The sequence below is a fragment of the Lontra canadensis genome, unplaced genomic scaffold, assembly GCF_010015895.1.
Source record: "Lontra canadensis isolate GAN:19392208 unplaced genomic scaffold, GSC_riverotter_1.0 scaffold191, whole genome shotgun sequence".
In the NCBI taxonomy this organism is placed as follows: Eukaryota; Metazoa; Chordata; class Mammalia; order Carnivora; family Mustelidae; genus Lontra; species Lontra canadensis.
In genome coordinates, this window is record NW_022631185.1 from 46,314 (window position 1) to 60,874 (window position 14,561).

Here is a 14,561-nt window from a genome sequence, read left to right on the forward strand (position 1 = left end):
CTGCCGTCCCATAGCATTGGAAGTGACAACCGCGACAAGGGCTGATGGAGCATGAAAAAAGTAATACTTTCCGTGAAGAAGTTTAAAGATATATTTTCACGTCTATTTTATTACACAATCCCAGCAGCTCAGGGACCACAGTGGCAAGGAAAATAAGGAACACACACTTACAAAGAAACATAACAGTAACAGCCAACCTTCAGTGACGGCCCCACTACCTGCCAGAACTTGTTTTAAGTATGTTTCTTGCAGTCCTCACGTGCTCCCACAGCACACACTGTCCCATCCTACAGAGGAGGAAATTGAGTCTCTGGGAGATTAAGGTACTTGTCCAAGGTCACACAGAATCCAAACCCTGGACATCTGGTGCAAAAAAATTCTGTGCACCACTTCCCTCCCCTTCCTCTGCGGGATACCAGGAAACAAAGACAAGAGGAAAAGGGGGCCCTGCACTCAGGTGGGGGTGCTCACGGCCTCCTGTGAGAAACAGACCTTTACAAGGCCTTGGGTTGGGTGTCACCATGATGATGTTATGAAGTTATGAAGCAAATATGTGTAAGACCAGAAGTCTTAAACTGGAGGTCCCATTGGATAGGCACAATGTTTTAAATTTGAACTTTCTGCCAACGTAAAGAAGTCAGAAAAATTTCACATTTGTTAAATGATTTTATTTATTTATTTGAGAGGGAAGGAGTGTGCATGAGCATGAGCTGGGCGGGGGGGAGGGGACAGAGGGAGAGGGAGACACAAACTCAGAGCTGAGCAGGGAGCCCGACATGGGGCTCGATCCCACGACCCTGAGACTATGACCTGAGCCCAAATCAAGAGTCGGATGCTCAAATGACTGAGCCACCCAGGTGCCTCAGGAAATTTCACATTGAAAAAACAACCTGGAATTCTGACTTTTCTTGGCAAATATCAGAGGATCTGGCAGTGCTTGGTTCCCCGACAGCTGGCACGAGCTCAGAGCAGCTGTCTCTTTTGAACAGAACATTCTGTACGCTTCCCCCACCCCCACCCCATGACACTCCACCAGATTCCCAGATGTATGCATCTGCCGGCCTCCGTAAGTATCTGGGGTTTGAGACCACCAGGGAAGACCGTGCATGTGCATTTAATTCAGACGCAGCTCACCTCCCCTTCCTTTCCTCCTAGGTCTTTGCTATTGTCTCCTCATTCCCCACTCAGGCCCTCCCTGAGCGGCCTCTGCAGTTGAGGACTTCTTCCAAAGGCCGACCATGCCCAATCTCACAGCAGTCTCCGTCTTCCTCCTTCGGGGCTTCTCCACGGTCCCGGAGTTACAGTTGCTCGGCGCCGCCTCTTTCCTTCTCATTTACCTGGCTGCCATTCTGGGGAACGTGGCTATCGTGGCCGCCGTGACCCAGGATGCGCACCTGCACACGCCCATGTACTTCTTCCTCAAACACCTCTCTTTGGTGGATATCTGCTCCGTGTCCACCACCCTCCCCCGGGCCCTGGTGGCCACCGCGCTGGGCTCCAGAGACATCTCCCTCCATGCATGTGCATCCCAGCTCTTTGCCTTTGTCTGCCTTGGGTCCACGGAGTGTTTTCTCATCACCTCCATGGCTTTCGATCGTTGTCTGGCCATCTACAGGCCCCTGTTGTACAGAGCCACCATGAGCCCTGAGACCTGCGTCTCCCTGGTGTCAGTGGCCTGGGGCAGTGGGCTCGTTTTCTCGGCCTTCCACACAGCCAACACCTTCTCCCTGCCGTTTTGCGGCCCCAACATGATCGACCACTTCTTCTGCGACATCCCCGCACTCATGCGGCTAGCCTGTGCCAATGCAGATGCCCACGAGGCTGCAGGATTTGCAGTCAGCGGCTGCGTCATCATGAGCTGCTTCGGCCTCACTGTCTTGTCCTACGTCCGCATCTTGGCCACCGTGTGTCAGATCCACTCCACCGCCGGCCGCTGGAAGTCCCTGTCCACCTGCTCCTCCCACCTGGCCACTGTGCTCCTGTTTTATGGCTCCGGCAGCTCTGCCTACATGCAGCCCCGCACCAGCTACTCCCCAACGCAAGGCCTTGTGGCAGCTGTCTTCTACTCTGTCCTCACGCCCACCCTGAATCCACTTATCTACAGCCTGAGGAACAAGGACATGAAGGGAGCCCTGCTGAAGCTTTATCCTCGGGGGCCATTTTAGGACTTGGCATCTGGACATGGGAGGCACCCAGCAATCCACCCTCACAGGAGGTCCCTGTGGCCACGGTAGAGGTGCTAGTGCCTCTGGACACCACAAGGAGCACACCTGTAGCCAAAAAGTCGACAGCCAAGTTGGATGACAATGAGCCATGCATCTACCTAGTAGATGTCCAGGTAAGCTAGAGATATATCCGATGTGCAGTTAATATAGGCAAATGGTACTATAGGTACACAGGGGAAGATGGAGGGACAGGGAGTCAATAATTTAAATAGCGGGGATCATTCCATCCAAGAGCCCCTTCGATGACCCTATGTCCCAGAGAGTCCAATAGGAGACCTCTCTTTCAGTTTCCATGGGCCTTCTGCAGGTGGGCACACCTTGGCCTACTCAACGTGCTTCATGGTTAGCGGTAGACATTTTTCATCTAATGCCTGTCCTGAATGCAAACCAATGACTTCATCAGAAGAAGCAGCAAATATTCTAGAAGAAAAATGGGCTATTTTGGACTTGTCCATATATACTGCGTCATCTTCATGTGACTCCTTCCCAAGGGAATGTCAAAGGCATTTTCATCTTTCTACCATGTTTACCTGGTAGCCTTGTATGAGCTGGATTTTTGGTTCAGTTGCTTTCATAGAAAACAACAAACAATGGGTTAAATGATACAGAAGGCTTAGTTCTCTTTCGTTTAAACATCTGTGCTTGAGGTAATCCTGGTGTCTCTGTGCCACAAAGTCGTCCTGAGACCAGGTTCCTCCTGTCTCATTGCTCTACCATTGCCTAAGTTCTCCTTATCCACAAGGTGAGAGAGAGCTCACCAGCACCTCATTCACAATCCGTCTTCAGGAAGGAACAGAGAGGAAATAGAGGGAAAGCAACATGCTTTTAAGATGTAAACCAGAAGTTGCACATGTCACTTCTGCTGATACCTCATTGGCTAGTGCTTAGTCACACGGCCATGCTGACCCACTGGGGCTAGGAAATGTTGTCTCCAGCTGGGTTGCCATGCACTGAGATAAAACTCTAGAAAGAAGGAAAGAACAGTTCTTTTTTTTTTAATTTTTTAAATTTATTTTTATTTTTTGAGAACAGTTCCTATTTTTTAATCATTCCTCCATATCCACTCTTTTGATGAGTGACCATCTATCTTTTTACTCCATCCTATCATCATACTTCCAATTCCTCTTTTGTTCCCAGACCATCTTTACTAGTCACTTTTATATGCCCTATCTCTAACATTTGAAAGACTTCTGTGATGTGCTTGTAATTCTCTTCACTTTGCAGACAAGGAAAATAAAATACAGATAGATTAGGCAATTTACCCAAAGTTAAGAGGGTGAAGAAAGGATCAATATTTTTACTCCAGAAGCACTCAGGGTTCTATTTTTGAATGATAAAAATTAGGCTGTATTTCTCTTTGACTTTAAACACCTTGGGGCGCCTGGGTGGTGCAGTCAATTAAGTGTCTGACTCTCGATTTCGGCTCAGGTCATGGGATCAAACCCCGCATCAGGCTTCATGCGGGGCATGGAGCCTGCTTAAGATTCTTTCTCCTTCTCCCTCTGCCCCCACCTCTCTAAAAATAAATTAATAAATCTTTTTTTTTTTTCTTAAAGCAACCTTACTTTGTTAAGACATTTTGTGGGGAGGTTTTAGGAAACCGTTGCTGTGCTACGAACATATCCTTGAGGATACCAGCCTCTTGATCAAATGCATAACCCTTGGGAGTTATTGTCCAAATTGTCCAAAAAGAGAAAAGGAGCCTCCACAACCCTCCCATCCAAAGCAGCTCACCTCCTGGTCACTCTCAATGCCCTCGTTTTGTTTTACTTCCTACTTGCATTTCTCGCCGCCTGTAGTTACCTAGATTATTCAGTTTGTTTGTTCTGCCTCAAATCCCCACCCCACCTTCCAGATATAACCTCCATGAGAGTGGCGCTGCCTTCTGCGTGCTGTGGCCCCGGTGTGCAGCATACTGTCTGGCATGCACTGGGTGTTCTGTATGTATTTCTCTGAATAAACAAATGTGACGCAAAGCAACAAAAAACAAGAGCCGGAGTGGCTGTGGCGTTAGCTGGAGTCAGAGGGCTGGGCCTTCTGAGCACTTAATGGCTTCTTAGCCCCTTCCCCACACTCACTTGTGCCACACCTGCATGCCTCTTTGGGCTCCACAAACCCAGCTCAAACAACCCTCCCCTAATCAGATTAGTAAGTGCAGCTGAATCCAAACCACGACTGACTGGAAGACAGACTCTTATTTTACACTCCGCTAAGAACGAAAAAGACACCGCCGATCAACGATGACACCTTCTCAATGAAACACACGAGAGCGAGAGCGTGCTGCTCAGCCTTCAGATCACAGCTCAGATACCACTTCCTGACCACCCCTCCTGGCTCAACCTAAGTCATTTTCCTTCTATGCTCTCAGAACTCCCATTTCTCCAAAATACACACCGCAGTTTCAGTAAATTGTTTAGTTATCTGTTTACAGATCTGTCCCCCACACACCAGAATGAAAGCTGAATGAAGGTGATCACGTGTTTGTTTCCTATTATCCAACGGCGCCCTGGAAAGCCAGCTCTCTGGAGAAAAATACTCTAGCACTTGCCAACTGCCATGGCCTAAGTAATCTCACCACAGCTGATGTCAAACTAGGAGTCCGCAGCCTAACAACCGATCTGCATCATTTCTGAACATTTAAAGTGGACTCTTGTGCGACGTCCCAGCCTGCTCCAGCACGCAGCTGTCCCAGGACCAAAACTCAAAAGTAGATGGTTAGTGAGTGACTACACTGACGTTAAACCACATGAGTGAATGCGCAGCAAGGACTTCAAACCGAGCACACGTGCAGGCACTTTCTGTCCTCCTCCACGCCTGCGCCTTCCCAGGTTGCACCCACCCCGTGGCACTCAGGGCAGAAACCCGGCAGGCATTTTGGCTTCTCTCTTACCCCCTCCTCTTCCCATTACACTCCACGTCCAGCATGTCCCCCAGTGCAGGTTGAAACCCACCCACGTCACACCATGCCCACGGCCACCACCGTCCCCCGGCACACCATCATCTCTGTCTGGGCCACTGCAACGGCCTCCTCTCCGATCTCCCTGCCTTCACTCTTGGCTTCCCAAACTCACCCTCCACCCAGCAGCCACGGGCTCCTGTGAACGCACAAATCGGGCCGCGCCATCCCCCTGTTGCGGCCCTTCAGTGCCCGTCCACTGCCTGGGGCTCTCCGGCCTCCTCCCCTGCACCCACCCCTTCATCTTTCACTCCGAGCTATGCGGGCGTTACCTCGGTTCTTCAAACACATCAACCTTCACCCTGTCTCAGGGCCTTTGCACTGGCTCCTTCCTCAGCCCGGTATGCCCTTGCCGAGCTGGAGCATTGCTGCTACTGCCCGCGCTTGAAACGCGCTTCAAATGTCATCTCCTGAAGATGCAGAGACGTTCCCAAGCCGCCTCTTTGGGCAGCATCGTCCTTTCCCCTCTTATTGCCTTCCGGTGCCTCATCATTTGTGGGGTATTACTCCCCACTTCGGAGACAGGGAGTATCCGCTCTCTGGGGCTAGTTCCTGTTTCTCAGACTAGGGCTCTCACTTGGGAGACAGGGAGTATCTGCTCTGCGGAGCTGGTTCCTCCTTCTCACAGGAGCGGAGTTGAACCCAGGAAGGATGGAGCCCCAGCGCCACCCGGACGTACACCGGAGCGCCGGTCTCTGGACCACAACTCCCAGAGAGCTCTGCGCCCGGGCGCTGGGAGCGCTTCCGCTTCCGGCAGGGACGCGTCTGGGCTCCAGCTCAACGGCGGTGTGGAGCGCGCGCGCGACGGGCGAGCGAGTGTAGGTCTGTGCGTGTGTCTCTTGCTGAGTGTGACTTTGTGATCCGTGACTCGGTGGGAGTGTGTGTGTGACGAGGGCATGTCGAGTGTGTCTGATGCGGCGACGTCCGCGTGGTGAGGCGTCTCTGCGGGTTGCTGGGGTGAGCGCCGGGGCCCCGTGAGCGGAGTGTGAGGCGGTGCGTGTGCGCGTGCAAGCGCGGGGCGTTGCCGAGGAAGATTTGCTGTCAGGTGGGGTTACGTGAGTGTCTGAAGTTGCTTCTCAAGCGGGTGTGTGTGTGTGTGTGTGTGTGTGGTGTTGTCTGGGAGTGTCCGCGGCCTGCCTGAGGCTGGGTGTGCATGTTGAGTGTGGAAGGGCCTGGTGTGTGAGTGTGAGTTTGTCCTCGTCCGAGGGTCTGTGTGACTGAATGCAGACCTGTGTGTCACGAGGGTCTATGGTAGTTTGTCATTTAAGGGATCGTATGTGACTGAGTGGGGACGTTAGAGCGACGGGGAGCCCAGTCCTGTGTGACTCCCGTGGCTGTGGTAATGGAGTTTGGCTTCTGTGTGTGGTTTTGTGCGGGAGGGGCGTACGTGGAGGGCGAGTTGGTGTGGCTGTTGTGGTTCGTGTCCCTGGGCCATGCTGGACGTCCCTGTGGGAAGGGCTTCCGGGCACTTGCCTGAGGAATCGAACAATGTGCGTGTGGTTGTGTTTGTGCGCAAGTAGAACAAGTGTCCCCAACAGGTGGCCACACTGTGCTGAGCCCGCGTGCTGCGTTCACCTGTAAGTGTCGTTGTCCCTTGGGCATGAGATTTCTTGGGGATGCCTGTGGAATTTTGTTCCTGGGTGGTGCGGCTTGTGATGGAACTTGCATTCTGCCGGGAACACCGTGAAATAGCGCCCGTCACTGATAAATGCTCGGGAGGAAACACTAGAGGGCGGTAGGGCGGGGGTCGCAGGGGCTGGGTCCGCTCCCTGAGTTTGGGCCGGTACAAACACCCTCTGAGGACGGAGGTCTAGGCTCAGCCCTGCACGGTGAGAACGACCTGGAGGAGACGTGGGAGGACGAGTGTTGTCGGCAGAGGGAGGGGCGAGGACAGAGGCGCTGAAGCAGGAATGAGCCTGGATCCTGGAGGAACAGCAGGACGGTGAGGGGTGAGCAGATGAGGGCCACCACCGGCCGACCCGGGTTACAAGGCCAGACCTGATGTCAAGAGGTGGGGACAGACACCACACTTAAGGCGACAGGTCGCCTCAGAGGTACATGGCCAAGGGTATATCTACAGGGAGCGTGAAGGACTGGGGGCACTGATACCATCCGCCACAGTAACGCTGTCACCATGTCCTACAGGTAGATACCATTCTATCCCCATTTCTCAAGTAAGGAAACTGAGTCTCGGAGAGAGGTCCTGGAACTTGTCCAAGGCCATACAGTTAGTGGGTCATAGGTGGGATGCAAACCCAGGTACCTTGTTTCCAGAGTTTGAGTTCTCAGCTTAGATCGGGCTGCAGGAAACAGTGCCACTTACCGCATTCCTCCAGCTCTGACGAGGGATGTGGTCCTTTCGGGTCCCGGAGGAGGGGCTGGTGTGATGGCCCAGCTGGGCCTCCTCTCTCACCACTCTTTCCTCCTCCCCCCAGCTCGGATCTCAGGCCTCCGCCAGGAGAGGTTCTTTGCGGAGGAGGGCATGGTTCTCGGGCTTGTGACTGCGAGGCCCCGGGTCAGTCAGTCTTCGCTGGTCTCGCCTGGGAGGGCCACTGGGTTCTGAAAGGCAGGACATCGCTCCTGGTTGGGTGTGGAGCACCCAGTGCGGTCCTGGCAGCAGCGGGTGTGCTCCACGTGTTAGTCGGCGGATATCTGCGGGCCTCCTGGGTTCGGGGCACCCTGGAGGCACCGGGATGCAGTCCTTTTGAGACTGACGAGGTCCCTGCTTGGGTGGAGACCAGGAACGATGTGGGGGACACTCAACAAAGACACCAGCCTGGTCATTCAGGGGTGGTAAGTGCTGCGGGAGACCTGTGAGTGCACCAGGCAGGGTCAGAGGTAGCCCACTAGGCCGTGGCGGTCCATGACAACTGCTAGCTGGGCTGAGGCGGGGGCGCCCCCTTTGGATACAAGATTTCTAGTTTGCCGCAGTCCCCAGCAACTGAATCCTGTGTCAGCAGAGTTACTTCCCTCAGGAAAGGGAGAAATGGAAGCAGGATGAAGGAGGGCCGTGCGTTTCAGGACAACTGTAAGCATTCGGGCAGCCCACTTCATTCATTCCCACTACCTCGCTAGCCCCCCCATAGGCACTTGAGTTTGAGACCCCAGAGTTGGGGAGTCACAGTGGGAAACTGAGCCCATCTACAGGGGCGACTGTGACCAGGCTCCAGCCTGTTGTCACTACAGGAATCCAGGCTTTGCAATGTAAAAGCTTCCTGTTTTTCAAGACTGGTATTTGGATTTTTGTACGAATATCCATGTTTTAAATTATCGGCAGTGCCAGTAAAATATTGGCACCTTCCAATAGCCACGTGGCACAGACCTCTTCACTTCCCTTGGGTCTTTGTCCAGAGTCACTGCCCTGTGAAGTCTCTCCTGACCACTCTAGTTGGTACCTAATGTCCCATCACTCTTGTCCCCGCCTGCCTGTTTTTCTCTGTAGCACTTAGCACCATCTGACATGCTGTTCGGCTGGTTTATTGTCCAAGCCTGACTGGAATGTGGGACTCACCAGGGCAGGGTTTTGGTCTGTATCCCCAGTGCCTAGAAAGGTGCCCAGCCGTAGGTGACCTCAGTAAATCTTTGTCACACTGAATGCATTGCAGTTTCCCTGTAGAGCCCCACGGGAATCAGACTTCAGCAGTCTGTGGGCTCTTCTAGCTCTTGGACCACCACATGCAACCTCAGCCACACTGGTGAGTCCTTGACCCAGCCCAACCCACTCTTTTCTTGTTTGACTTCCCTCCCGACCCCAGGCCCCCTTACCCTATGGCCACGTGAAGGGCTAGTCATGCTGTGCCCTTGTCAAGGAGCTAATTGCGTTCCAGGATGTGGCGATAGACTTCTCCCAGGAGGAGTGGGGGCAGCTGAGTCCTGGCCAGAAGGCGCTGTACTGGGACGTCATGTTGGAGAACTACAGGAACCTGGTCTCACTGGATAAGGACAGTGACTTATCCGTGAACTCAGACCCCACCTTATTGCATAGAAGCCAAGGGGCATCAGGAATGTCAGCACTGTGTTGGGTTGGGGCTCAGCCATTCAGTGCCTCTGAGGGTCCTCCCACACTCCTTCCCCTGAAGTGTCCACCTCTCTGTATGAACATAATGGAAAAGTTAAGGGTAACTCAGACTTCAGGCATGGCTGGATCCAGGAGCTCAAGTGTTACTTCCTGGCCTTTGTCTCTTTGGTCCTCTATAGGCTCCCACTCTGTGTTTCTCAGTTCTGTTTCTTCCTCTCTTGGTTCCACTCCTGGGCTGGCCCCTTCTGTTTCTGGCAGCAATGGGTTCAGTGACACACTGGTCCCAGCAGGGCAGAAGGCTTTCTTTCCCAGAAGTTCTAACGGAAGTTGCAGGCCCTAGTGCCATCAGACCATATCTGTTCTCTTTCTTAAGCCAGCTGGAGGCCAGGGGACCGAGCTTTTTAATTGGCCACGCTTGGTTTAGCCATTATAGGTAGCTGACTCCTGTTGAACACTCAGTATGTGCCAGTGTTTGGCTGGGATGTGTGGGGGGGAGGAGAGCCCAAAGGAGGATCGACAAGGGCGCAGTCAACGGGGTCCCATTGAAGGGTGCCCACAGAGAACGTACTGTCGACATCTCAGTTCAGTTTAAAGCCTGTTTCTGCCTCTGCCTCCACCTCTCTCTGCCTTCTTTCTGGCTCTGTCTTGCTCAGTCCCTGTGATGGAACTGACTGCCCCATGTCTGTATGCCTCAGACTTCTTTCTCCCACAACCCTGGTAAAAGGTACATTTTACATCACAGCCCACGGCACATGCTTTGTATCCATGAGACATAAATGAAATAAAAATTGTATAAAGTGGGGCACCTGGGTGGCTCAGTGGGTTAAGCCTCTGCCTTCGGCTCAGGTCATGATCTCAGGGTCCTGGGATTGAGCCCTGCATCAGGCTCTCTGCTTGGCAGGGAGCCTGCTTCCTCCTTTCTCTCTCTCTGCCTGCCTCTCTGCCTACTTGTGATCTCTGTCAAATAAATAAATAAAATCTTTAAATAATAAATAAATTAATTAAAAAACAAATAGTATGAAGTGATATTTGTCCTTACTATACACAGTGCACTGTTGCTCTATTCTATCCCGTTGTTTAAAACTTCTTGTCACAACCTACTAAAGCCGTGGTCTCAACCCAGAGTGGTTTTGCCCTGAGGGGACATGTAGCAATGTCTGAAGATTTTTTGGTCGTCCCAGCTGAGAGGGCGCTGTGGTGCAGAGGGGAAGTGGCCAGGGATGCTGCCTGCCATCTTGCAATACCCCACAAGAGAACTGCCTGGCCCAAAATGTCACTGGTGCCAAGGTAGGGAACCTGACTTAGTTCCATGACTCACTGAAGAACAGCAACAGCCTAAAATTGAGTGTGCATGTGCCCCAGCTGCGGAGACCAGGCTGCGAGGTAGTGAGGGCTCACTCCAGCCCACGTGGGCTTCTGAGGCCCCAGTGTCATGGTCTGCCCTTTCCAGGTTCTCATCTTCCCAGATGAGCTGGATTCATCCTTGACATGTTTCTTTCCTCTGTCGGTCAATTCTGCTTTCCCCGATTCTGTAATCTGTGCATGCTTCCCCCTTAACCCAGCCTGGCCCCAGGTGTCAAGCCTCATTAGAGAGATGATACATCACTCAGAATTCTCCAGAAAAACAGAACCAATAAACTATATATTGAGGGATTTACTTTAAGAAATGACTCACACATTTGTGGGGCTGGTGTGTACACAATGTGTGGGGCTGCCCAGCAGGCTGGAAACAAGCAGGAGTTGATGCTGCTGTCTTAAGGCAAAATTTCCTCTATGAAGCCTGTTTTTGCTCTTCAGGCCTTCAACTGATTGGGTGAGGCCCACCTACATGATCATAGATAATTTCCTTTACCTGAAGTGATTGTAAATGCTAACCAACATGGGGCACCTGGGTGGCTCAGTCGTTAGGCATCTGCCTTCGGCTCAGGTCATGATCCCAGGGTCCTGGGATCGAGCTCCACATTGGGCTCCCTGCTCGGCAGAGAGCCTGCTTCTCCCTCTCCCACTCCCGTACTTGTGTCCCCTCTCTCACTGTCTCTCTTTGTCAAATAAATAAATAAATAAAATGTTTTTTAAAAATGCTAACCAACACTTGGATTTGTATTTGATTGAGATCGCTGGGGACTAGAGCATGGTCGGGCTGACAAGTAAGACTGATAGTCACAATGGGTAATGGAGCATTGTCTCACACCTTACAGGAATTTGCAGTTTTGAAAACTTTATTTCAGACTGGGGCACTGGGCCTGACAACAGGATACCTTCAAAGCATAACATCTCTGAAGAGTCACCCCAAAAGAAAGGACTTTGGGACATGAACTTCATAAAGCCCTGCAGAGAGAACAGCCTCTCCGAGATGCCAATCCTGGTGGGATCTCTGAGCAGCTTCACAGAGAAGAAAGGCTATAGATGTCCTGAGTGTGGGAGAGCCTTCAGCTCCAAGTTCTACCTTACTCAGCACTGGCGGATCCACACAGGGGAGAGACCCTATGAATGCAGTGAGTGCACAAGGGCCTTCAGCCAGAGGGCAAACCTTACTCAGCATCAAAGAATTCATTCTGGAGAGAAACCATACAAGTGTGAGGACTGTGACAAAGCTTTCAGGTGGAGCTCCTCCCTCCAGGAGCACCAGATCACCCACAGTGGCAGGAAGCCATTTCTCTGTAACAAATGTGGGAAAGGCTTCAGCAAACGCTCAGCCCTCCTCTCCCATTAGAGGATTCACATTGGCGAGAAACCCTATCAGTGCAATGAGTGTGGGAAGGCCTTTAGTGATCAGCCATTCTTCAGCCAGCACCGGAGGATCCACAGTGGGAAGAAACCTTACAGATGCAGTGAATGTGGAAAGGCCTTTAGCTGGGCCTCATCCCTTAATCTCCACCAGAGAACTCATACAGGCAAGAACCCCTATAAGTGTCCCAACTGCAGGAAACCCTTCCGGTACAGGTCCTCCCTCATCGAGCAGTGGAAAACCCACACAGGAGAGAAACGCTACAAATGCAGTGACTGTGAGAAGACTTTCTGCTACAGCTCCTCCCTCAGCCTCCATCAGAGAACTCATACTGGGGAGAGCCCCTCCACGTGTAAGCAGTGCGGGGACGCCTTCAGGTACCGCTCCTCTCTAACCAAGCACCAGTGGACCCACAGCATCAAGACACCCCATGAGTGTAAGGAATGTCTAAAAGCCTTTAGTTGTGATTCATCCCTTAAAGTACATCGGAGGATCCATACCAGGGAGAAATCCTACGCATACAGTGAGGGTGAGGAAGACCTTTGTGGCAACTGACTTCCAGCGGTTCTTAATAAAACATACTATGCACGTGGAACCTTCAGATTTCCTTCACCCTGGGAGGTCTAAGACATCATGTACATTAGTCATGGGGATATGCCTCAGGGGTTCCCAAAACCACACCCAGGTTTGGTGACTCAGTAAGAGGACACAAAGGACTGTGCATATAGTCATACTTATGGCTGAGAGTTATAGCAACAGTATAGAAAGCAAAACCTGCAAAGAGGCGCATGGGGTGAGGTCTGGAGAAAGCCAGGCACAAGCTTTCAGGATTCCTCTCCAGAGTCACATGGGACACATTTAGTTCCTCGAGCGGGTTGTGACACTGCTCTCCCAGCACTTCCTCCGAACATTAAGCTATTTTCTGACCTCAGGATCTTTGCTCATGCTGTTTCCTCTGCCCAGAACCCTCTCCTCCCTAATGTTCCTTGGCTGCCTTCTCATAAGGTCACCTCTTCAGAAAGCTTTTCCTGGACCACCCAGTCTAAAACTGGCCCTACCCACTGGCACTCCCTCTGCCCATTTACCATCTTTTTCTTTGTAGCACATACCACCTTGTTTTGCTTATTACCTTTCTCTTTATTGTACACTGAAGTTCGAGAAATACTGGTTTGGGACAAGGTTGAAAAGCTCATATGTCTGTGGGGGTCAAGCACTTCATGCAGATGCATGAATGCCTTTAGGTCAAACTCACCTCCAGTTCTGCCGCAGGCCCCAAATCACATTTGCACAAAATGCCTGGTCCCTGTTTTTTCAGGCCTTGCCTTAAGCCAGTGTTTTTGGAACTTCAGTTTTCAACAGAGCCCTTGGAGGGCTTGTTAAAACAGGGTGCTAAGCCCCATTCCCAGAATCTCCTGTTCAGCAGGTCTGGGAGGGAGCCTCAGAATTTCTAAGATGTTCCTAGATACATTCGCTTCCTGGGACTGCTTTAACAAATTGCCACAAACCTGGTGGCTGAAACAAGATGTCAGCAAGGCCGTAATCTGGAGCCTCTAGGGAACAGTCCTTCCTTGCCTCTTCAGCTGCTGGTGTTCTTGTTTTGTGGCTGAATCATTCTAGTCTTAAAATTTTGCATGTGTGTGTGAGAGAGAGAAAGAAAGAGAGATCGATCTCATTCTGCTTGCTTATAAGGATATGTTAGTGGCATTTAGGGCCAACCCAGATAATGTCTTCATCTCAGACTCCTCAATCACCTCTGAAAAGCCCCCTTTTCCAAATAAGGCAACATTTAAAAGTTCCAGGGATTAGGACCTGATCTCTTGGGCCGTCACTAGTCTAGTACATCAGGTAACAGGATCCTGCTGCTCCAGGGGCCACACACTGGCTGAGAAACACTGCCTTCATTCATTCATTCATTCATTCATTCAATTTCTTTTCAGCGTAACAGTACTCATTGTTTTTGCACTACACCCAGTGCTCCATGCAATCCGTGCCCTCCCTAATACCCACCACCTTGTTCCCCCAACCTCCCACCCCCGCCCCTTCAAGACCCTCAGGTTGTTTTTCAGAGTCCACAGTCTCTCATGGTTCACCTCCCCTTCCAATTTCCCTCAGCTCCCTTCTCTCCATCTCCCCATGTCTTCCATGCTATTTGTTATGCTCCACAAATAAGTGAAACCATAGGATAATGGACTCTCTCTGCTTGACTTATTTCACTCAACATGATCTCTTCCTTTAAACCATGGGCTAGGTAATAGCATGGCTCGGGACTCACTTGGGCCTGACTTGGAGTTGGTTATGATACCACTGATTTCTGCATGTGTGCTGTTGAGCAAATGACTGCCCCTCCCAGTCTATCCACTCTAAATCCCTACCCAGTCAGCAGCAGATCTGGCCCCTAGTGATTCAGACGCCTCACAATAGGACCTATGGACCAGACATAGCCCACAAGTGTTTTATGGTCCTGAGTGGATTTTTTTAATTAGTTGCTTTAATTAAAATATTGGGAGACATCACATAAAAACTGAGCATTCCAGCATCTCTTGAAAAGTCAAAGATCATGTGACAAGAGGTGCTTTGTTGAGGATTATCCCGCTTCCTCTTCGTGACTTCCCACTTCCTGCCCACCTGGCTCCC

The 14,561-nt window shown here is 51.4% G+C and overlaps 2 protein-coding genes across 2 annotated transcripts in view; both read left to right on the plus strand.

The window, feature by feature from the left end:
• The first annotated feature begins 1,238 nt into the window (after window positions 1-1,238).
• LOC116861114 (olfactory receptor 9G4-like) lies at window positions 1,239-2,165 on the plus strand. The gene has a single exon (XM_032847593.1). It carries the CDS (start codon window positions 1,239-1,241, stop codon window positions 2,163-2,165), a length of 927 nt encoding a protein of 308 aa, XP_032703484.1.
• Window positions 2,166-2,330: 165 nt separating this feature from the next.
• LOC116861115 (zinc finger protein 264-like) overlaps window positions 2,331-14,561 on the plus strand; it is a 315,410-nt gene continuing 303,179 nt past the window's right edge. Inside the window, exons 1-5 of the mRNA XM_032847594.1 lie at window positions 2,331-2,338; window positions 5,810-6,003; window positions 7,617-7,696; window positions 8,991-9,137; window positions 11,913-12,332. Of these exons, the coding sequence (XP_032703485.1) occupies window positions 2,331-2,338; window positions 5,810-6,003; window positions 7,617-7,696; window positions 8,991-9,137; window positions 11,913-12,332 (849 nt within the window). The remainder of the gene's footprint in view (window positions 2,339-5,809; window positions 6,004-7,616; window positions 7,697-8,990; window positions 9,138-11,912; window positions 12,333-14,561) is intronic.